The sequence below is a fragment of the Schistocerca nitens genome, chromosome 2 (assembly GCF_023898315.1).
Source record: "Schistocerca nitens isolate TAMUIC-IGC-003100 chromosome 2, iqSchNite1.1, whole genome shotgun sequence".
Lineage (NCBI taxonomy): Eukaryota > Metazoa > Arthropoda > Insecta > Orthoptera > Acrididae > Schistocerca > Schistocerca nitens.
The window spans coordinates 1121577738-1121601323 of record NC_064615.1 but is presented as its reverse complement, the minus strand read 5'-3'; the positions used below and the strand labels follow the sequence as shown (position 1 = coordinate 1121601323).

Sequence of the window (23586 nt, the reverse complement as noted above, 5' to 3'; positions counted from 1 at the left end):
AAAAATATTTTAAAATACCAAAACTGAAAAGTGTAAGCTTCACGTTAATGTGTGGCCTCTTTTGCTAACTGTTTCTTGTCGTTTCCTAGTAGTGCAATGTAATGCATGAAAAACACAATGTTGTGTATGTTCTACAGGATTAATTTGTTTAGTTAGCCGGTGTAGAAGGCCATCATTAGACTTTAAAACACTATCATCATCTAACGAGTTACAATATTTGTAAACAATATTCGAAAAGATGTTACTCATCTAGACTGAGGCAAAAACACATAATAAACATCATCTTTGACAGTGCGGTAGCAACGTAATTAAAAAGGTATAAATTTTAACAGTGAACAGATACAAAATGAGCAAACAAGGAAAAGCATTAACAATAAACTCACGAACACTGCCTATGTAACAATTTATATCAATCACATGAAACTTCATCGTTCCAAAACAAGTTTTTCAAGTCTGAAACATCTATTGTGTATGTATGGAGACAGACGTAACGGACGAAAATTTGTACCAAGGCCGGGATTCAAACGCGAGTGTCCTGCTGGTTAGGCAGGCGTGAGAACCACTACACCGCCCTGGCGGAGTGGCTTTGCACAACTGCAGGGCCTACCCCAGCAAGCCTCCATCCTCAACCAACCTCCCATTTACTTCTCAGCCCACTTGGCACAGCCTCTAAACTCAAACAGTGGAGAGACGCAGGTACAAACTTTCATTCGTCGCTTCAGACTGCGTATATACAATTTACATCAAATTAACAACCCCAATAAAATTGGCATTTGTCAAGACTAACAAAAAGTAGCTTGAGGAGGTATTACATACGAAAAGTGAGACAGAAACAGAGTAAAAGATAAATTAGACAACTGTAACAACAGAATTTATGAAGTACTTACACGATTACAATAAAATAAAAGGAAATACAGGAAACTGGAAGAATGTTAATAAACTAGGCATCGTGAGATGGAATGGAAAGCTGAAAAGATTAAGAGAAGTTTAGAGGAAGAGAAGTATCGAGCGGTCTTTTATCATTTAATATTAAATTATAATTGTGGGCCGGATGTATGTTGATTTCCAGGGCTTCCAATACACTGAGTTTCTGGCCTTAGTCTGCTAAGTGAAATGGGACAATAACTGGTAACTGGGTCTTCTCAGTACATGTTCAGCGAATGTGGGGTAATTATTCTGCGACCTCCTGTTGATTTCATGTTCTGCCAGCAAAATTGCTATCCCTCTGCCTGATTGGCCAACATAAAACTTATCATAATAAGGGCAAGTAATTTTTTATATCCCACTTTACCTGTCCTATGGTATTGTACACTGTTCCTGCAATCAATGCAAAGAGAAGCAGAGCACACATAGAAGAGGAATTGAATTTTCGGTTGTTGATTCCGATGAAAGGTGTGATCTATCAGCACATTGACTGTGACAAGAAATTTGTGCCTCAGCCTAGATGAGTAACTTCCTTTCCAGTTTTACGATATTGCTCTGCGTGTGTTGTTAAGAAGAACGATGCAATGTGCTTTCGGTCATGCATGCATGCCAGACATTGTGGCGACTACAGCCGTTATGAAATACATAAAATTTATTCACATTTGCGAATACGAAGAACCATCAGCTTAAGTGAATGACGACAGTGAGAATTTGTGCCCACCCGAGATTCAAACCTGGACTTCCAGCTTTATATGAGCATTCACGTTTACTGCTTTCGCTATCCGTGAACAACTCATGGCCTCGCCTAAACTTCCATATGTCGTCTTTCCTGCAACACAACCTGTACTCGTACACACATTACGTAATTCCCGTACAGGGGAGGAAAGTTTAATTGAAAGTCACTGTCCAGCGTTGGCAGATAAATTCGATAGTGCAGTCCCTGTCGTGATAAGAAGGGCGATACACTGTCCTTTCAGACACGCATGCATGCACTTGTGAACCTCATGGATAGGAAATAGCAGTCGTACATCTCGCCTCCCTCCCCCCACCACCAAGCAGTTTCAGCGTTCAATTTCAGGGCAGCTAACGACTTTTTCAGTGTCTTCCTGACGTCCAGAAAGAATTTTAGTCTGCAACAGAGTACGTGATGATCTGAAACGCCCTTTGTACCCGACTAGGACTCGAACCAAGAACCTTTCCCCTAACTGGTAAATACTCTACTCACTGAAATATCCAGTCGCAGGTCGCGAATCACGACCCACCTACAAATCTATAGTTCTATCACAGTTTCTACACTTCATAGATCGGCATACCTTAGGTTCAGAATTCCTGGAAAAAAGGATATTATACAAAATTGATTTTCCCACAGCCTGAATCATTGATCTTGGAATCAATTTAACACTTCAGGAGAGTATTTGCTTGAACATTCCGTCATATAATAACCGTGTGCTGCACACTGGAGTGGACTTGTAACTAGGGAGGGAACAAATGTGTCAACATTCAACGTAAAATTTGGAGTGTTCATAGAAGAGATAAGACCCACGTGAAACACCAGAAGGAAGTATACTGCGCGTGAACAGGTGATGTTACAGGTTACAGCAGTAATACGGCAGCCTTGGTTCTGGTTCACTTTCGATACCAAATTGATATGCAACTTAATTAAATTGTGGCAGTTGATTGATTTATGACGTTAACATATTATACTGCTAAGAGATTTTTCATGTAACGCCACCCCCTCCACCTCGCCTTAACATATTGCTCTTTAAATTGATTTATGACATCCTTGGGGTTCATTTATGATCCCCTGAGGATACTCTGCCCTCCTGAGAAAAACCCCTGAACATCCCCCTCATCTGCCTCTTCCTCCACCCGTCTACGAATTCTCTTCGCCCATAGAAACTCACATTTCATGTCAAATTAATTGATTAATTAAATTTATTAACTGGTTAAATCCATGTCATCTGGGGAATGTTCTAGCCACACCTCCCTCACTCTCCCTCCCCTCCCCATACTAGAAATTAGTAGGAAATTAACTCAGTTGATTAGCTAATTGGGGAGATATCGATTGCTCCATATGAAATATTGTTTAAACAATTTCTGCTGGACAAGGCAATGTGTGGAATATTGTTTATTCAATATTTGTGGTTGACGATGCAGTATGGAAATTTTAAATGATTGTGGTGCTTCTTTATTCCAATCATGCAAGGAATGCTGTCATCGAACACTCACCACACGTAATTACTCTGTCACAGATCGCCCTAAACATATCTGGCGAAACTAAACTGTTGATCATGTCGCTGACTGCCAGACTGACCACACTGCACAGCGCCCGCCACTGGCCAGGGACTGCCCCCGCTACGAGATCGCGATAATGCTCCACAAACAAAGGATCAGGTAGTGGCATCCGTCCCAGATTGATACCAGGATCACTTCCTGTCCTCTCTCTCTCAAGAGAATACTTCCTGTCTGTGTGTACCAACGTATGCAAATACACACACCAAGATATCCTCCCCACACTTCCTCCCTTCCAAACGCACCTGTCCCCCTCAACACTCACGCAGATGAAACTCTGTTAGTGGCTATGTACCTTTGTTCTCACACTTCCGCTGCTATGGAAGCCTGTAGCGGATGGAACAAAGACATTAATACATTCAGGAAGAAGTAGGCAGAGTGTGTTGTGTACCCCACTATTCCCTTGTTTGATATGAACGAAGTACTGGATACCTGATAAACACGCAACTGTGGATGTCTTGGAAATACACCCTCACTCCATAATATCGATTGAATAATTAATTAAATCGATACTCTTCGTGGCTCTTCCCTTCATTCGATCCCTGCGAAACCCTACATTTCAGCAGGATAATGCACGACCGCATGTTGCAGGTTCTGTACGGGCCTCTCTGGATACAGAAAATGTTCGACTGCTGCCCAGGCCAGCACATTCTCCAGATCTCTCACCAATTGAAAACGTCTGGTCAAAGGTGGTCGAGCAACTGGCTCGTCACAATACGCCAGTCACTACTCTTGATGAACTGTGATATAGTGTTGTAGCTGCAGAGGCAGCTGTACCTGTACACGCCATCCAAGTTCTGTTTGACTCAATGTCCAGGCGTATCACGGCCGTTATTACGGCCACAGGTGGTTGTTCTGGGTACTGATTTCTCAGGATCTACGCACCCAAATTGCGTGAAAATGTAATCACATGTCACTTCTAGTATAATATATTTGTCCAATGAATACCCGTTTATCATCTGCATTTCTTCTTGGTGTACCAATTTTAATGGCCAGTAGTGTATTCAGCAATTACGTCAAGAGCCCGTGCATGATGTGGAAACAAGAGTGACCTGTGCAATTACTACAACTTGAATTACTGAGTCGATCATTTCCCTCCAAACCGAAACATCTTAATCGGTAAAGTTTACGTGATCAGTATACTGTAACCTTTGTCGAGGACTCTCTACTATTGAGAAGACCTACGGCTGTATCATGCAAAACAGTGCGAGAGCATGGAGAGCAATTGAGTCAGAGACAGTAGTAAGAGATACGGTATTTGTTCCTTAGCAAGAGTTTAACAAAATTTAATTTGCACCGATTTCAAAATGTAGTCTTACTATTTAACCAAACCAGGGCATCGTTGTCTTTTTATTACCTACACAGAGGTCTATAGTAAGTCTGAACATCAGCCACAACTCGTCTATGATTTTGGAATTTGGAGTAAGGGCTCTATTGCGTCTTTTAGGTAGAACTGTCTATCAGTTCCAATATTTGCGAATGATCCCCTTGATTTATTTATAAATGTTTTCTGTTGGTGACCAACATCGCTAACCATGTTCGCCAATCACTATCTCTTTGTCGGCGGATTCAACATCTTCTACTTTTCTTGTTGTCAGCAGGGCTAAAGTGTTTCTCTCACGCGATAGTTTTGAAACTCGTTTTTCGGAGCAGTTATCTGATGACGGATTTAATATTAGTTTACAAGATTGTTTGTTCTTACTGTCGATAATGTAAGTGAAAATTTCATGGTTTGTACTAGCTACATGAAATGTAGCTAATGTATAGTTGAGCTACATCCGTGTAATTCAATTTATGCTATGTTGAATGGCTTTACGACAGGCGCTTCTAATTCTGACATCATGTGCAAGCATGCAGTTTTCAGGCTAACTGGATCACCGTTAAATACTTTCGTCTGTGTGTACTAGCAGTTACGTTTTATTTGAATTTCGCCTAACCTAATAATTTTTCTCGCCCAACCACGAGGAGAGTTTCTGCCCCAAATTTGCGATGCATATTCCCTTTACTGGTGAACGGCGTGTCTAGTGTTATGTGAGAGTTATTTGAAGCTCTCGCTCCGGCAGATGACAACTAACGCTTCAAGAACCTCACGTCCCCTATTTGATATTACATCGGTTTCAGTTATTGGGTTTTCAGATTACGAATTTTTATCTGGAGATCTTTGGGAATTTCGAGTCACACTCAACAAAATGCGTTCCACATGCCCTCTCTTCCCTCTTGGCCGCTTCTGGTCTTTGGTGGACACTGGGGTAACTGTACGAGTCTCCGTAGCTCGTGGATTCTTCAGGTAAGCCCTGCACCGAACTGACGAAGTTTCTGCTTTGGACAGTCCACTTGGCTCCAGTTCATAGCAACATGCTCGGGCTTTACATAGTCTCTTACTGTACGTTCGTGGTATACATATAGCCAATATGAATATACCTGAACTGGGGTAATTTGATGTCAAGCAATAGATATTCCAGTTCGCGTTCGTTATTGAGTACAAGATAATGAAGTCAGCAAAGCGGCGATATATACAAGCGACTTGAGACTCAACCATGTCCAAATGATACTGCTTTTGGAAAGCCTGGCAAATAGTTTTTCACAGGTGGCTCGATGACATGAGGCACCCTTGCAGAAGCTGTGTACTTTGCAAAGATAAATATGAGCCGCTTCTGTCTGGGACCCACAGAAAAATCCGGGCTAACACCTATGTTACCTCCTTTCTGACAGATCATACAATATGAAACAAGTCGGCGGACTCTTGATATGTACCGATTCCATGAATACTTTCTTGCCCGTTGCGAGGGCTGCTTGGAGAAAAAACTGCTAATTATATAGTGCAGGTCGTCCTAAGATGACTTGCTACATCGCAAGAACTCTATAAATCCAAGTTTCGTTGAATAACGCGCTGCTCAGATTGCCCGACAGGAGCCACAATTGGTACACACTTTAATATTCCTTCTTCACCATGACAATTATCAACCACATTTAGCTGAGGCAACGGCAGAATGGTCAACATTATGTTACGACGTCAGCTTCAAAGAAACTGGGTACCGAACTATCTAACAGCGCAAATCACATCAGCCCTACTTCCCGACAATTCTAGTCTAATACGGAAGATTTTCACAATAGGTTAATAGTAGGCCATGTGGCTTCCAATAGAACGGCACACCTGACGTAGACGGTATCCTATCTGAATTGTGGTTACTGACAGTTGAAGAGGTGGTTTTTTAGTTTTTGGTGCACTAAGTAAATTACAACAATGAGCCGAACACCAACTAAAGTCCTAAAAATTGTTTGTTTCTCATACTGATTTTTTTCTTCTGTCCCGTGCAGATTCCACAAATCTGTCGTTTATTTCTTGCAGGCTCGAGAACTGAAGGACGCTCCGGGTAGGCTCTATCCATTGCAATGTGACGTCAGCTGCGAGGAGAATGTTCTACGGGCCTTCAAATGGATCAAAGAGAATTTAGGAGGGGTCGATGTTCTTATCAACAGCGCCGGCATTTGCCGAGAAAACCTTCCAACAAGTAAGTGAGCCACAGTTCGTCTCCATTCAAGTAAGAACCTTGAGACATCATGATGCTGCAAAGGATCTGGAAAGAGATTTATAGTTTATACGAACAGGTGGTAAATTGCGCACAGAGCCGGTGCTGAAAACGCTTCTTGTACGCTTACTGTTTCTCTCTGACCACGGCTGGATGTCTTGTTTATATCGTGTCATATGTTTGAGACCAAGAGCAAGGATCAGGTGGGACAACTTCGTGAGTCATGTATCATTCCCCTCAAAAAACATTTTTATTTAATAGTCATTCTATCATAAGCCAACTAACAGTTACCAAGAATCTTGCTAAATTAATACAGATAACTGAGGTTTTAAAAGTAATATCGCAATGCATAATGACATTTGCACTATACTTAAAATTACAAGTGGTAGTATAAGAACATGTCAACGGTGCAACACAGTGATGGCCCGATTACAAAGGCGCGTGGAGTGGTCGCGCGGTGTGAGGCGTCATGTCACGGAGTGCGTGGCCCCACCCACCGGCGGTTCGAGACCTCCCTCGGGCATGGGTGTGTTGTTCTTAGCTAAAGTTAGTTTAAGTAGAGTTTAAGTCTAGGGGCCGATGACCTAAGCGGTTTGGTTCCTTAGAGATTCACACACACCGATTACAAATAATTGATGAAATAAACGGGCGACAGGGCTGAGTCCGCGCATCTATTAGCACAACTGTGGGCTAACCCCACAACAGGACTTGAATTTAAGTTGAACAAACGACAAGTAAAGGACGTTAAAATGCGTACATCTCCAGTGCATCAGTAAGCTCCAGACCTGCTCCGAGGCAAACATTGGACACAAGTACATATAATGTTGGTGTCCAAAGTCTATTAGCCACCTCACGCTAGGTGGTACACAATCATATTAAATCTTCCTTTTACTAACAATAATGGGGAGCGTAAGAAAAACGACAACACTTTGATGTCATAAGACATTGTTATTCTCGTCCCATATAAACAACAAAAGGACAAGCTGGCCAAACGCAATCGTCGTGTAAAAACCGTGCAAACTGTAATACTTGACTGATTGGCTACAACGCTGTTACACACAAATCAAGTACTTAATAAGCTACTGGGACCCTAAACCAAAATAAACTACCGGGCCCCTACTAAAATGGTAATGACAATTAAACCCATAATATCTTTAAAGAAATCAAAAAACTCTGCTCAGTTTGCCCAAAGGCTTTCATCACATTCCCACAAGAATCTAGCAATAACAGAAACACTGACAAAATTACTTTCTCAAAATGACCAAAGCCATGATACCAAAAGAATGGCAATAAACTGCTCAGCTTGAGGTTGAAATGGGAGATCCGCAAAAGCGTGTGTGACCTGCCAACACCTAGACCTCGTGCGATGACGGGAAAGCCGCCGAAGCAGAAGGAAAACGCGTCCCTGCATCGGACCAGCAGAACAGCAACGCGTCAACCGCTGCCGATACATAGCTGTCAACATATACCAAAGGACAAACAGCAGACAAGTTTGACAGAAATTAACATACACAGTAGTATTTAAGCTGAGATTTAAAATTATTTCCAAGGAAACCAACTATTAAAACTTCAGTATAGGAGCACCCCGTTCATAAACATTGGAAGTTAACCTTCCTACAAATAACAAGGAACAATGTAAAAAGTCATTTAAAAGAATAAATACATAATAATTGAAGCAAGACAAAAAAAGTCAATCTTATACCTTTACTGGGGCGTCTTGGTGACTGAATGACACTGTAATTCGCTACGCACCAAATGTCAGATGGTCGGCCATAAGGGCCGGCCGGAGTGGCCGAGCGGTTCTAGGCGCTACAGTCTGGAACCGCGCGACTGCTGCGGTCGCAGGTTTGAATCCTGCCTCGGGCTTGGATGTGTGTGATGTCCTTAGGTTAGTTAGGTTTAAGTAGTTCTAAGTTCTAGGGGACTGATGACCTCAGAAGTTAAGTCCCATAGTGCTCAGCGCCATTGTTGAATTTTCGGCCATAAGGTCTACAGCAAACAAAAATCACACTCAGTAGTATCAAATAATCAATGATAACAGTGACTTCAGGTACCAGATTGACATTGCACAATACAAGCTTGGTGCTTGAAGAAACCTCCAGACTGACACACACAGGCCCGAAAGGTGTCACTGAAAGGCATAAAAGAACCGGATTCGTGGCCAGCTAGCATCGTAGGACAATTAACAGTCTTTAAGTACAGTAGTTACTGAATAGTCTTCGTACATGATTTCACGTTAATGCGAAGGAGGTCAATAGCTTCAGGACTCCAAGTAGGGACTGGATAATATTGACCTCCTACTCGTAGCTGCTAACAAGAGGTTCAGTACATCTCGGCGTATTTAGCCCACCACAATTAACTGATGCATTTCGTGACGAGAGCCGCTCTTTGCCCCTTCAGCTCTCCGGCACCAACGGTAAACGCTACATGAAAAGGCGGGACCTACCAACCAACGGTCAACGGTTTCAACTCTCTGCATTCGTCAGTACGCCAGCTACTCAGACACACCCGTCCAAATGCGACTTCCATACACCACTCCTTACTTCACAGCTCCAGAGGTAACACCCAACCAAGCAAAGATGATACGATGAGGGCCAGAATCGATGGAAGGCGCGCAGAAATGGCGCCAGTACGATCGCGCTAGCGCACCTTCATAGAAGCAACCACTACTCATTTTTGTTGTACAAATTGCGTGTAGCATAAGAAGTAAAGCTGTCACACAATATTGACACAATTTTCGATAAAGCATTGTTCAGTTCACTAAGTTTGATACGCCCAGTCAATGAAAGAGGAAAAGAGGCAGCAGGTACAACAAAGAAAAGAATCATACGCTACTCTGGGAAAATGCTGAAAGCAAACCAGCCGTCTACGACGTTCCAAGATGGCAGATGCGGCTGTTCCATGATGAAATAGCAAAGACAGTGTGTGGCGGTAAGCCCTATCATGAGCCCAGCTATAGACTACGTAGCCAAAGAAAACTAATAGTATTAGGCGTTCACAGGCGGGCAGATAAGGCAATGCCATGTTGAAACGGCAAACACACTGCGAGATAAACCAGTTGTTGAGACTAGCGATAGGACACGTAGCTGTTGTTCACAGGTCACGGAATTTCAACGAAAAATAAACAGGAGGAATCTCTTAGAGCGCACACACACACACACACGAGGGAGGCCTAATTTCGCCCTATATACGTATAAGCAGGAACTACCTCGAACTGGGACACATTCTGACAATTACAGTAACTGTAGTGCTGCGGTATGAGGGAGATATCAGCGTATTACAGTATTCGAATCTGTGGAATTAGCTTCAGATAACGCCCATCTGCTACTCTGTATCGTTCTGATCTGTAGTAATATCCGTACAACGACAGTTACAATCATTCCATTATACAGCTGATGGTTGCCCATAATCGCAACTGCGAATACATTTCATGTTACTGAAGGCTGTCGTCCATTGATTAACAGCAGCAGTAGCGGCGCAACATTGGGCTGACCTGTCTGGGGTTTGAATGAGTCTCCAAGACGTGTGCTGCACAGGCTTAGACAGTTATCCTGGTAGACGACACAGGTTAATGTAGCGTTACTATAGCTAGAATAAACTGCCATTCTGTTTGATTATCTCTGATCCCAGATAGCTATTGATTTCCTCGAAGCCTTCCCAACAATTGGTAAAATCTTATTATTTTATACACACTGATGAGCCAAAACATAATGATCAATTACTTAAAAGTCTGTTGGTCCACATTTGGAAAGCAAATGAGCGGCGACTCTGCGTGCAATGGATTCTAGAAGCTCGTGATAGGTTTTCAGATGTTTTCCCCGGTCAAATATTATTTTTAAGCGTACGTGAGGAAAAATGTTATGGTTACTTTGTGATTGGAAATCTTCGCAAGTGAAGAAAAATCCTTTTTATTAATAATTTGTGAAAAAATTTGGTTCATGCTGTAGGGGTAGCGTCTTTGATTCATAATCAAAACGTCTTCGGTCCTGGGTTCGATCCCCGCCACTGCCTAAATTTTGATAAATAATCAGCATTGGCGGCCGAAGACTTCCGGCATAAGAAGTCAGCCTCATTCTGCCAACGGCCTTGTCAAAGAGTGCGGAGGAGCGGATAGAGGTTCAGGGCACTTTCTTGTCCTAGGGGTGGGAAATTGCCCCTAAAGGCGGAAGAATCAGCAATGATCAACGACATGAGGATGCAGAAGGCAATGGGAACCACTGCATTAAAGACACGTAACGTGTATCCACAGGACATGTGGCCTGTAATTCAAGAAGTGTCATGATGATCTCTCCACTTTGCAAAAGATTCCGGAATAGTCCCCCATTCGGATCTCCGGGAGGGGACTGTCAAGGGGGAGGTTACCATGAGAAAAAGATTGAATAATCAACGAAAGGATAACGTTCTACGAATCGGGGCGTGGAATGTCAGAAGTTTGAACGTGGTAGGGAAACTAGAAAATCTGAAAAGGGAAATGTAAATGCTCAATCTAGATATAGCAGGGGTCAGTGAAGTGAAGTGGAAGGAAGACAAGGATTTCTGGTCAGATGAGCATCGGGTAATACCAACAGCAGCAGAAAATGGTATAACAGGTGTAGGATTCGTTATGAATAGGAAGGTAGGGCAGAGGGTGTGTTACTGTGAACAGTTCAGTGACCGGGTTGTTCTAATCAGAATCGACAGCAGACCAACACCGACAACGATAGTTCAGGTATACATGCCGACGTCGCAAGCTGAAGATGGACAGATAGAGAAAGTGAATGAGGATATTGAAAGGGTAATGCAGTATGTAAAGGGGGACGAAAATCTAACAGTCATGGGCGACTGGAATGCAGTTGTAGGAGAAGGAGTAGAAGAAAAGGTTACAGGAGAATATGGACTTGGGACAAAGAATGAAAGAGGAGAAAGACTAATTGAGTTCTGTAACAAGTTTCAGCTAGTAATAGCGAATACCCTGTTCAAGAATCACAAGAGGAGGAGGTATACTTGGAAAAGGCCGGGAGATACGAGAAGATTTCAATTAGATTACATCATGGTCAGACAGAGATTCCGAAATCAGATACTGGATTGTAAGGCGTACCCAGGAGCAGATATAGACTCAGATCACAATATAGTAGTGATGAAGAGTAGGCTGAAGTTCAAGACATTAGTCAGGAAGAATCAATACGCAAAGAAGTGGAATACGGAAGTACTAAGGAATGACGAGATACGTTTGAAGTTGTCTAACGCTATAGATACAGCAATAAGGAATAGCGCAGTAGGCAGTACAGTTGAAGAGGAATGGACATCTCTAAAAAGGGCCATCACAGAAGTTGGGAAGGAAAACATAGGTACAAAGAAGGTAGCTGCGAAGAAACCATGCGAAACAGAAGAAATACTTCAGTTGATTGATGAAAGGAGGAAGTACAAACATGTTCCGGGAAAATCAGGAATACAGATACGGAATAAACAAATCGCGTAACATTAGTCCTTGAAGTCTTATTTTCACATACCACACATAATTATAGCTCTTTTTGATGTGAATACGTATTTGAGACAGAGCCAGATATGGGAAACAAGTGAGTACAACAGAAGTGAAAGATTTACAGTCTAAATTATTTTGAACTATAACTCCAAAATTAAATACGTCAACCAGAATTAAGTGATGTCACTTGCAGGGTGTACAACTAAAATGTGTTCCCTCTTTCTCGTTCCGTGAGCAGAGGCGAGCGTGCAGTGGGGAGGGACGAGCACAATGACCGCCGCGGGGGCGGGAGGGGGGGAGGGTGTGACAGGCAGGGAGCAGAGGCGAATAGAGATCTCGCATTACGTCTAATGTGCACGCTTTGCGCTTCGTACCGATTGCTTGCTGTAATTCACATGATAGGCGGGAGAGAAAAGTTTTGTGTCAGTGCGTATGTACGTAGACTGTTATCTTCACATGTGGTATATATTAACAGCACACCACAAAGATAAAGAAATACCCGCTCACCTGTTAGTCGCGCACTGACCGACTGTTCGCTGCAACGCTGAACAGTGGTAGATCGCCGACTATGGCAGAAGTTGCAAAAGGCACGAAACGTATAGAATTAAGTCAAAAAATTCCTAACAGAACTGTGGCTCTCAAGAAACAAGACTAAGTGGACAGACGATAGCATGTGAAATAGGACCCGCAATAATACTGGTTTGCATTTGGCTAGCTATTTCGCCGTGAGAAAGAACAAATATTGGCCTTCTTACAACAAAGGAAAGCACTGATAAAGTCAGCCAAATTGCCATCCACACGTGCACCCATTATGTTCGTATTTTCGTCTTCGCTTACTTCAACCAGTGCATCGCTAGTCTCTTATATTTTGTACTAAAGATGGACGACTCCATCAAATCTACTTTCCCACCTTGCTGTACTCAGTGGCTTCAACTTTAGGATACATAAAAGGGGCGTTCAACAAGTAATGCAACACTTCGTTATCTCATCCAATTCTCATCCATGGCAAAATGCGGAATTTGCTGTGGGACATGGTGGAATATTTCCGCTTCACCCCTCTAGTTTTATGAAGTTTCAACATCTGGCAGCGCCATACGTAGAATTCAAAATGGCGTCTGTAACAAGTGGTGCCTTGCAAGCAGAGAGTTGTTTTTGAGTTTCCTTCGTCGGAAAACCAGAGACTCACAGGTATTCGTAATAGATTGCAAAATGTCTGCGAAGACCTGGCGCTGAACGAAAGTAGGATTAGTCTTAGGGTGAGGCGTTTGTCATCATCGCAAATAAGGTCGCGAAACCTTGCGATCTCCCGCGGTCTGGGCGGCCGCACACAGCTGTCACGCTTCATCTGTTGCAACGAGTAGCCACTCTCATTCGAGCTGATCGAGGGATCGCAGTCAAATACGCAGTGGTTCTCGAATTGGAGTACTGAAAGATGTGGGTTCCTTGCCGACTGACAGAAGACCAAAAAATAACTACGAAGAACCATCTGCGTGGAATTACTTGCCCGTCAAGAGGTTGATCGAGGCAATTATTTGTAAGAACAACCACAAAGGCGATGAAACACGGGTTCATCACTTCGAACCGGAAATAAAGCAGCAGTCCATGGAGTCACGCCACACCACATCTCCTGTGAAGAAGAAGTTCAAAGCCGCATCCTCAGACGATAAAGTCATGGCGACGGCCATTTGGGATTCTCAAGGGGTTATTCTGTTTGCTGCCCTACATCACGGGGCAACGATCAACTTTGAACTGTGTTCTGTTACCTTCAGGAAACTGAACGAATTCAGTGTGCTCGTCGCCACAAAAATGCAAACAAACTGCTCCTTCTCCAAGACAATCTAAGCCCTCACACAAGTATGCGCACCCGAGAGAACAAAACTTCGTTGGGCTGCTCCTCCTCAGCCACCGTACGGCCAGGATCCCGTACCTCCCGACATTTGTTGGGTCCAATGCCTCCGATGTCGTCCAGTAGAGTCGTACAATGTCAGCATACTGCCTCTCCCAACGAGCCCAGCGAGGTGGTGCGAGGCCGTCACATTGAACGGAAATAATGTTGAAAAATTGGGATTTGTGCCCAAAGAGTGGGGAATAATAAGGTTTAATAGAATCCTGAATAGAACCAACCTGCTTTCGGAAAAGAAACGCTGCGTTACCTATTGAACGCCCCTCGTCTATGACCATCAAATCTGCCCAGCGTCGCACAGATACAGAAAAGAAACCAAAAATTGTTTTCACCAAACAAAAGAAGGAAACTGCGTAGAACGATGCCTTTGCAGCTAGAATTTGCGACTAGAATTAGGGAATAACTACTGCAGGGGACTAAAAATGCTTGAGGATTTATCTAAAATTCGCTTTTGCATTCCTATGTTTTTGCCTTTCATGTTATTACAGTCATTCCTAAACAAATGAATATGACATAGTAAAGAATAAGGTAGATTAAATAATTAAAATGTGACGTAAGATTTTAGTTATTGTTGTCAATTGCTTACGTACGTGAATGGTGCTTATTGATACTGCCGGCCTTTAACGTTAACATGTTAAGACGCACCTTCTTAAGGAGTGGTTGTTATGAATCTCGGTCCCAGGTATCGGGCATAACTATCAGCCCATATCAAAAGTCAGTCACCCTATTTGCGCTAGTAACCCCCCCCCCCCCCAGAATGATTCTCCATCCGTCCCCGCTCCGACTTTACACCCCCCCCCCCCACCCCCCAACACCACCACCCACAATGACACATGCCTGTAACTCTACCAAGGTGAGTTCAGCCTTGCGACGGGAAAGGATCAAAGTCAGTTGGCTCAACAGTGGACACTATGAGGAATGCTGGGATAGATGAAGAATAAACTGGAATTCAAATAGCTGAGATAGATATCTTACAAATGCAGATGACACCATACTGGTTGCAGAAGGCTTGGCTCTGAGCACTATGGGACTGAACTGCTGTGGTCATCAGTCCCCTAGAACATAGAACTACTTAAACCTAACTAACCTAAGGACATCACACACATCCATGCCCGAGGCAGGATTCGAACCTGCGACCGTAGCGGTCACGCGGCTCCAGACTGTAGCGCCTAGAATCGCACGGCCACTTCGGCCGGCCGGTTGCAGAAGGTGGAAGAGAGTTAAACATCCTCTTACTTAAAGTGAAAGGAGAAAGAACAGAGGCTGATCTGAGTTAGAACGTCAAGAAAACGAAAATTATGCAACTGCACGTAACACTTCATGGCATATGGGAGGAGCAAAAGTGGAGGTAATTTCTGTGATGTTGAATGCAGCTGCGAAATAAAGAGACCGTTACTGCTTTGAAGAGAGGGGAATTACAACTATGACAGTGTTTTAAGGAATAGAGAGTTCCATGGAGTGAAGAGAGTATGAATACAGTAAATAAAAACCAGACTGCTGCTTAAACGGTATAATAATGAGGCAAAAAAACAGACCTGCTTTGGGGACATTACGAGAAGACACCATTCGATGGAAAAGACGGTAATGCTGAGCAAGATCGGAGGCAGAAGAGGAGGGCGGGCAAGGATGAGATGAATCGAAGGCGTCACATCAGTAATGGATTCGGAGCTGGAACGTCTGCAGGAGAAAATGCAGGACTGAAAAAATCGACATGCTCTAGTTCATGGGGTCGTGGAGAGTGGGAATCGACTAAACAAATAGAGAGATAGAGAGAGACACTACATACCAAATTAATAGAGTTTTACTTGTTGGATTGATCCGAGAGGGCGAGCTAATGCTTGTTCATCTACCCTCTTACCTTTATCCATTTTTAACCAGTGTTATACGATGGAATAATTCCCTGCCGCATTCATTAGTCTAAGTTTGGCACAACCACTTTCATTCTCAAACGCAGTTTGTAAATAGCGAGACAAACGAACGTTCATCCACTAGACAGTGGACCAAGGCAGGTAAAAGACCTGGATGTGTCAGGTTGTGTACTAGCAGAGCACTTCTGTGATGCGACTTGCATTAACTTCCTTCATCAATATTGTTTGTATTTACCATTTTGTAACGAAGCAATTATGTATACCTTTGGTATTATAGCTATTTTTAACCTACAGAACAAGTTCCAATAATTTTTGTTTAAGTTGAGTCTTTTTCAATTAGGCAGAAGGTTCCATTCGCACAGTACGATTGAATTATTTAACGATCTTCTCACTAGAGGCGACTCGTTTTGTTTTAGCTGTGTTCTTTGTAGTTTAAATTCATAAATTTATTGGATGTTGGATTTTAGGCACATGTCTGATAAAATATCAGCTACAAATGATTTATGACGATTCCTTCAAAACATTAACGCAATACTGAAATTGAAAATAAAATATGAGATTCATGAAATATAATGAAATAAAATTTTTTGATAGTAAAGGAATTACAGTGTTACGTACTGTTTCATAGTGTCAAAAGTGGGACGCTTTAAACTAAAATCATTGACACAAATCCTCAGCGAGGCGACGAGTCTATTTACGTATACAATGGCTTAAGAACCTGAGGGCTTTCTAAAAACATGGTCTGCGTTCCAAAAGCATTACGTAGGGTGGAAAAAAATTTGTAATATCGGAAAGTGTGAAGATATTGGATTGAGACTGACAAAGAGAAGGTTGCAAGTGTTGGAAGCCAATAAAGACATGTTTGCATCCCATCTACTGGCCAGTGACGAAACGTGAATATACAGGGTTGTGCTAAACAGTCTAAATAGCACGTAATGCTGTTGCAGGGTAAGATGTGCTGATAAATAATTCTATACGTTGCGCCGTGTCCGAGTAAAAGACAATGGAAATCAGGCCGTTGCAAATTGAGCACGCAAATTCAAGAGGCCCGCCAGAGACAGTGTCGCCAAACATGATCGTTTGTTTCCCGAATACCGAGCAAGAGAGCGACACAATAATTGGACACGGGACGGCAGTAAGGATCGAACCAGAGCCGAAGGCTGAGTAGTCTCGAATGTTGGCTTCCATGCTATAACAACTGATACTAGCTGCATCTGGCGGGCCGCTTGAATTTGTGCGCTCAAGGACCTTCAGTGTTTGCTATTTCTGAAACGGCGCAACGTATCGAGTTCTTTTCTTAACAACTATTTCTCAACTCAGCCTACACTGCAACACCCTCAAAAGATTTTCAGACTGCATCCGACCACCCTGTATATAATCCAGAATGAGAAAGGTCCAGGTACAAGCGACGCATCACCTTCCGAATACTAAACGAATGTAAGAGGTAGCCATCGGCAAAAAAATTCATAATTACTATTTTTGGAATGATAAGGACGCAGTTATTGATTTTCTGTAATGCCGCTGTTCGTAAATAGCGAGGGACACGTTCACCTTTTACAAGCATAAAGTCGTCACTACCACGAAGAGATTACACAAGAACACGGAAGCGGTTCAAATTCACAATGGTAATGCCAAACCGCACGAATCTTTGGCAGCTAATCTGGCACCTTCTTAGACTGGATCAAGATCTCTTACGCTTCGCACAGTGCAGATGTGACACCCTCCGACTTCTACAGGGTGGACCCGTGGAAGACAGTCTTCAGCGTCTCAAATTGATAATACTGGTGACATAAAGTGGCTGTGAAGACGTAGATACAACAGTTTGCACTCGACTTCTTGTGACGAGGATTACAGAATCGGCTTGAACGGCGATGCTCTGTCACTACATTTAAATTAGTGGCTGTTCTGAGTAGCTTCATTGTATACAGGATCACTAACTTTAACAGCATAAGCATTTCGAATGATGTGTCGGTACACACGGTTTCACTGCAGTCCTCGTCCTTCGCTTTATTGCTGACTGATGATGGCGGCATGCAGTGTTCCCAGCTGGACAGACAGCCGAGTGGCGGCACACACTGGACGTCAACGTCCTGGGGCTGTCCGTCTGCACGAGGGAGGCCGTCCAGAGCATGCTGGACAGGGGAGTCGACGACGGCTTCGTCATCCACATATGCAGGTAGACCTCAAAGCGTCTATAGCGATACTTTTTCGTCTTGTGAGTCTGTGTAGAGGTATTCTTAAAAATACAGCCATTCAGCATGTGACTGTCAGGGAAGATGCTTTATTGGGCTTCTTAGCTTCCGATAAACGTCGACATCAGCTACCGTGTGAGAATCATTGTCTCGGGTACCTCAAAAACGCCCTATGCTCGAATTCTGCACTGACACCTGCGATAGCTCTGACATGAAGATCATTTCATGAGATACCTTAGTGAGGAAGTAATAAGTTTCTTGACAGTTCTTGGATTACAGTACTCCTCTTCATCATGTAGCAAATGTATGTAGCAATGTACAATGAGATTAATTCAGAATTCTCCAGTGCCGTGCTGTTTATTGCGAGTCTCAAGGAATAATCCTCATTGATTAGCTGGGAAAACGTAGAACCGAACCTGAACCTTATTATGCTTCATTGCTGGATCGTTTTACACTTGTGCTGGCTGAAGGAAAACCTAGGCTGGCACACAAAAAAGTGCTCTTTCACAAGTATAATGCTCCATCCCACACATCAGTGATAATGGTGTAACTGGGCTTTGAACTGCTTCCTCGTTCGCTTTTCACACGAAGCTCAGCTCCAAGTTACTTTTTTCGGTACCCTAACTGGAAATTTTGGTTTGCTGGGGAGGAATTTTCAACAAATGAAAACGTTACAGCAGCAGTCAACGAGTATTTCGAAGAGTCTGACAGAACCTATTTCTATTGATGGGATGAAACAGCTGGAAGATCGCTGGACCAAGTGTGTTTCCCTCATAGGAGACAACGTCTAGAAGTAAGGTGAATTGTTTATCGAGCAACTTTTTTCCATGATTTTTCACTACACTTAGTAAACCAACTTCGTATTACCACACAGCTTAAAATAAATTGTTGCATTAGGTTGCAGATATTAGTAATCTTGTACTCTGGTTTTTCTTTTTTTTTTTTTTTTGACCTATCATAACTATTTCGGTTTTTTACGTTCACCAAATTATCAGAGCAGAAAAATGTACATCTTTAAATATACTTTTTTCAGGATTTGTAGATTATCTACCCAGATATATAACTAGAAACGATTTTTCGTGGTATAAAAATTGAATATTGCTTTGAAAAACCACAAGCAATATCATCTCGTAAGTACACTCTGGAAAATTTTCGTGCAGGGTTATAAACGTGCGTGGTACTTCTCCCGTTAGGCTTAGTTTTACACCTCATTTAGCTTTCATTATTAGAAGACTAGCTTCTTTCTTTACAATTCGCACAGTACAATTTCAGGTGATGATATCACTATGTACTGTCGTTGAAAAATAATAAAATGATTTCCGTTTTCTGAATACCCTTTTCTCGAAGTATTGGTACATATTTATAGCTGCTAAAAGAACAAACACTACCTCACTTGTTACAAACAGTGTAGTGTTTACCCAGCTTAAGATAACACTTGAAGATTTGCAGTTGGTGCAAAATTTAACAACTGCGCAATTTACAAAATATCCATTAAGATTATGTTTTGTTGTTGTTGGGCGTTTTCGTTGCCGATTTTCCAATCAACGTCTCACGTTTCGAGAATGGCTAGAAGTTCTTGTATTTCTGCGTGTTTATTATCGAACATGAAAGCTGACTTATCTCCACAGTCTACACTGGTGTCCAAAATTAAAGCAACAAACCACTATTTTCCCGTCCTGTGCCTAATTCACGATATAATCATACAAAATGTCGACAGATGTCCGTACAATCATGATCTGCATAAAAGATAGCATTCCGGTCAACGGACAAGCACGCCAACGATGACGTCAGAGCACCCATCAAACGAGGTAGTGTTTGTCGAGTTGTCCAACATCCACGGTCGTGGTGTACACTGCCACAGACGGTGCAGTGCGGCACAGACAAGTCGCCAATCAGACTCTCTGCAGTGGAGAGGCGTACAAAGAATGGAAGCAGGACAGTCGCAAACTAATGTACCCCGATGGCTTAATGTGAATCGTTTTGTTGTTTACAGAGATCGAAACTGTATCCCGATGATCAGGGCGGGGCCGACCACGTGTAATATCAGAAAGAGAGAACCATTATTTGGCTGTAAGAGCACGACGGACCGCCTTAGTAGCGCATGGCAGCTGGCGTCTGACATCGCTGTACCCGCTGGACGTGTTGTGGCGAGGCAAACGCTGTGTAGAAGGCTACAGCACAGAAGCCTTTACTGTCTGACATCTGCTGTATGTGTAACTCTGATGCGTCTTCTCAGAAGGGCCATCAACATGCCATAGTGGGCCAATGTTCTTTTCACAGATGAGTCCCGTTTTGGTCTGGAGAGTGATTATCGACGCAGACGCATCTGGTGGGAGCGCAGAACGCATTTTCGGAATCCAAACATTGAGGAAAGAGAGTGTTATCGGGGAGGATTCCTAATGATGTGGGCAGGGATTACGTTGACTACTCGAACATCTCTTCATTAAATTGTACGAGTGAACAGGCAATGTTTATCTGATGTCAGTTATCGCGACGAGAACTTGGGACCTCATGTGCAGTTCTTGCGAGGTGCTGTGGGCCCATACCTCGTACTGATGGATGACAATGCTCGACCTTTAAAGCACGGATGATTGATATTCTTTTGGAAGCTGGTAATACTGCTCGCTCCCCAGATTTGAATCCCATCGAACATGTCTGGCATGCCATAGGAAGGCAGGTTGTATCACGTCAGCATCCCCCAACCACTTTCCAAAACTTCCGAGCAGCTCTACAGGAAAAATTGGCGTTATTGCCTCAACATGTGACTGATGACATCACTCACAGCATCACCACTCTTAGTCAGACATATATTGCCGCCAGAGGTGGTAACACCCCATGCTAAGTACATTGACCAGTTGTCGGAATGTGTGTGAAAATGCTTTAAGTTGGAAAAAACGAAGAATATCTTTGTCTACCGTTATAAATGGTGAAGTTGTTTACGTTCTATATTTTTTACGTTGTTTCTACTTTACTGTCACCTGTTTATATTGTTTTGTTGCAAAATTAACGCAATCTTGCACTATTTCCGTTTGTTGCTTGAATTTTGGGCACCGGTGTAGATAAGACGTTTGATTGTAAGAAGAAAATATTTGCGTTATATCCGGTTTTCCCGATTGAAGGAATCGTTGCAACGGGTCTATTTTCACTTCCCTTTAAAAGACGGCGTCTGTGAAAGTAATGTAGCATTCTGCTACTATGTAGAATTCTCGAGCATCTAAGGAAACAGGAAAATTCGCATTGCGCGAGACGGTGTGGTGGATAAAAAAGGCGGAGGTGTGGATTTTAAACCCCCGTCCAGCGATCCCCATGAAAATTTCCTGTGGTTTCTTTGTTTATTTTAATGCCCAAGCCAGAATAATTCCTTCAAGGTCACCACCATTGATTTCCTAACATGAGCATTGTTAAACTGAACTAGTGTTTGTCGTAGTAACCCAGATATCGACGGAACATTAAAACTTCTTCGCTTAGACCTAACGAAGTGCATGACCGATGGTTTCAAGTCCGCAACATAGAGAAGACTTTAATGCGAGGCACCGTCTATGTCCTGAGTAGGACCATTTAGCAAAAGAGAAAAAAAAAACTCATGGTATGCTTTTTTGTGTTCACTCTAACTTTAGAAACGAAGGCACTCAGTTATTGTAACCTACAGATCTTCATAACCTACTCTCAGTAAAGCTCCATGCATTTTGCTATATCTGTGCACTAACGCATCATGTGCCTAAACCACTGCCCAGTAGTGCTAAATACTGTGACTTGCTCACTGTTACGACCACCAACATGCTGCAGAGTTGAAACTAACATTAGTAATATTCATCAACCAAAAACTCCATGGAGGAACTAAATGTACAGCACATCTGGTGTATCAGTTCCTGCACATGTCGAATCTATCAAACATTCTCCTCACACGTAACCCTCTGTTTCGTTCTTATGGATGGTAGGGAGGAATATGGAACTTCTTCAGTATCACACTGAAGTTTATGTGTTTTAAGGATAGAAAGGGTCCTGTCACCTCAGTGCCAATACTACCCCTTCTAACTGCATGTGATTATGTGTGATGGCAGTAAATGACCTGATGGCAACGGTGTGGTCACACCTAATAAGTGAATTAAATTAGCCTTGCCAATGACAGTCCCCAGCTGCGTTAGTTGCGACAATACTCCACTGTAAATTGACCAAGATCGGTGATTGGAGTGTAATTCTAGGAGGAGTAGAACAACCGCGTACTGATAATACTTTTATTATAAAAACTACTCTCAAAGATACAATGCAAAGTGAACATTCATTGAGACAGAACGTTAACTCCAACTCACTAACCTAAATTTGAGACTGGCAAAACGTTCATGACGTGACTCGAAATCGCGTCCTCGCTTATACGACAGAAACACTTAGGCGGCTGATACTGATTAACATGGAAGTTACGAAAGCCTCTACCCTTACTGGCACTGACAATGAACGACACTGCGATCAAAGAAATGGAACATAACACACGTACTTTTTAGAGAGTTCCTAAGTGCCGATCCGTGGTGCGTATAGCGCCGAATTCAATTCTGTGAAGAACAATTCTGCATCAATTATCTGGGAACTGCTGCCAGTGGTCGCAGAGACAAAGTGTGTTGCGTAGCTGAAAAATCTGACTACACAGAGGACGTCAAATGGCGTCTGCAACCTCCTGCGGTCGAGGCCCTTTCCGTGTAATGACGAATTAAGAACTCTACTTACTTATAAAACAGGATCAGAGACTTTTTTAAGTGTGAGCTCGTAAAGAAGCGCTTTGTAATGCCTCCGTCTCCACGAAGAAGCACAGGTTCGTATCTCTGTTCATAGAGGGACGAATGATGGAGTTCCTAGAGGAAACATCAGCACATTCGAATCTGATGCTGAGACAGTTCTCTGACACCTCGCCAGCCATGTCTCAAAACGCTATCCACCTAAGTTTGTCACTCACTGACGCTCACCAGAGAGCTCTCAAAATCGCTATCTAGCCAATTATGTCCTACCGACACCACCAAGAGGGCCCCCCCGCCGCCGTGAAGCGTCCAGCTGAGAACAAACCTCGCGTCATTAGTGTGAATTCTCCTTACAGCCAATCACAGCCCCCGTTACAATTGGAGTGCCTTCCTCTCTACACGTCATGAGGCTATCAGTCAACCTCTTTCAGCTCATGATCAGGTCAATAGAAGCTTCTAGAACAAATTATGACCCCTCCTCCATCTGCAATTGAACTAACCGTATACGTTTCTGTGTCTTTTGGCAGGAATGCGGGATGGCACTTCGCATAAGAACTTCTTTCGGCCGTTAGCACGCATTTGCGGCAGGCATCCCACGTACATTCCTTATGCTGAAAAACGCTGTTCGTGGCTCTTGTAAGATTCTATGTCTACAATCTCATGCTTTCAGCGTCATCTAGCCTAAGCCT

General features: G+C 43.0%; 1 protein-coding gene across 1 annotated transcript in view; it reads left to right on the top strand.

The window, feature by feature from the left end:
• The window catches only part of LOC126235594 (dehydrogenase/reductase SDR family member 11-like), a 65011-nt gene that overhangs the window by 8253 nt on the left and 33172 nt on the right, over positions 1-23586 (top strand). The window contains exons 2-4 of the mRNA XM_049944308.1: positions 2940-2945; positions 6566-6728; positions 18025-18154. Coding sequence (XP_049800265.1) covers positions 2940-2945; positions 6566-6728; positions 18025-18154 — 299 coding nt within the window. The remainder of the gene's footprint in view (positions 1-2939; positions 2946-6565; positions 6729-18024; positions 18155-23586) is intronic.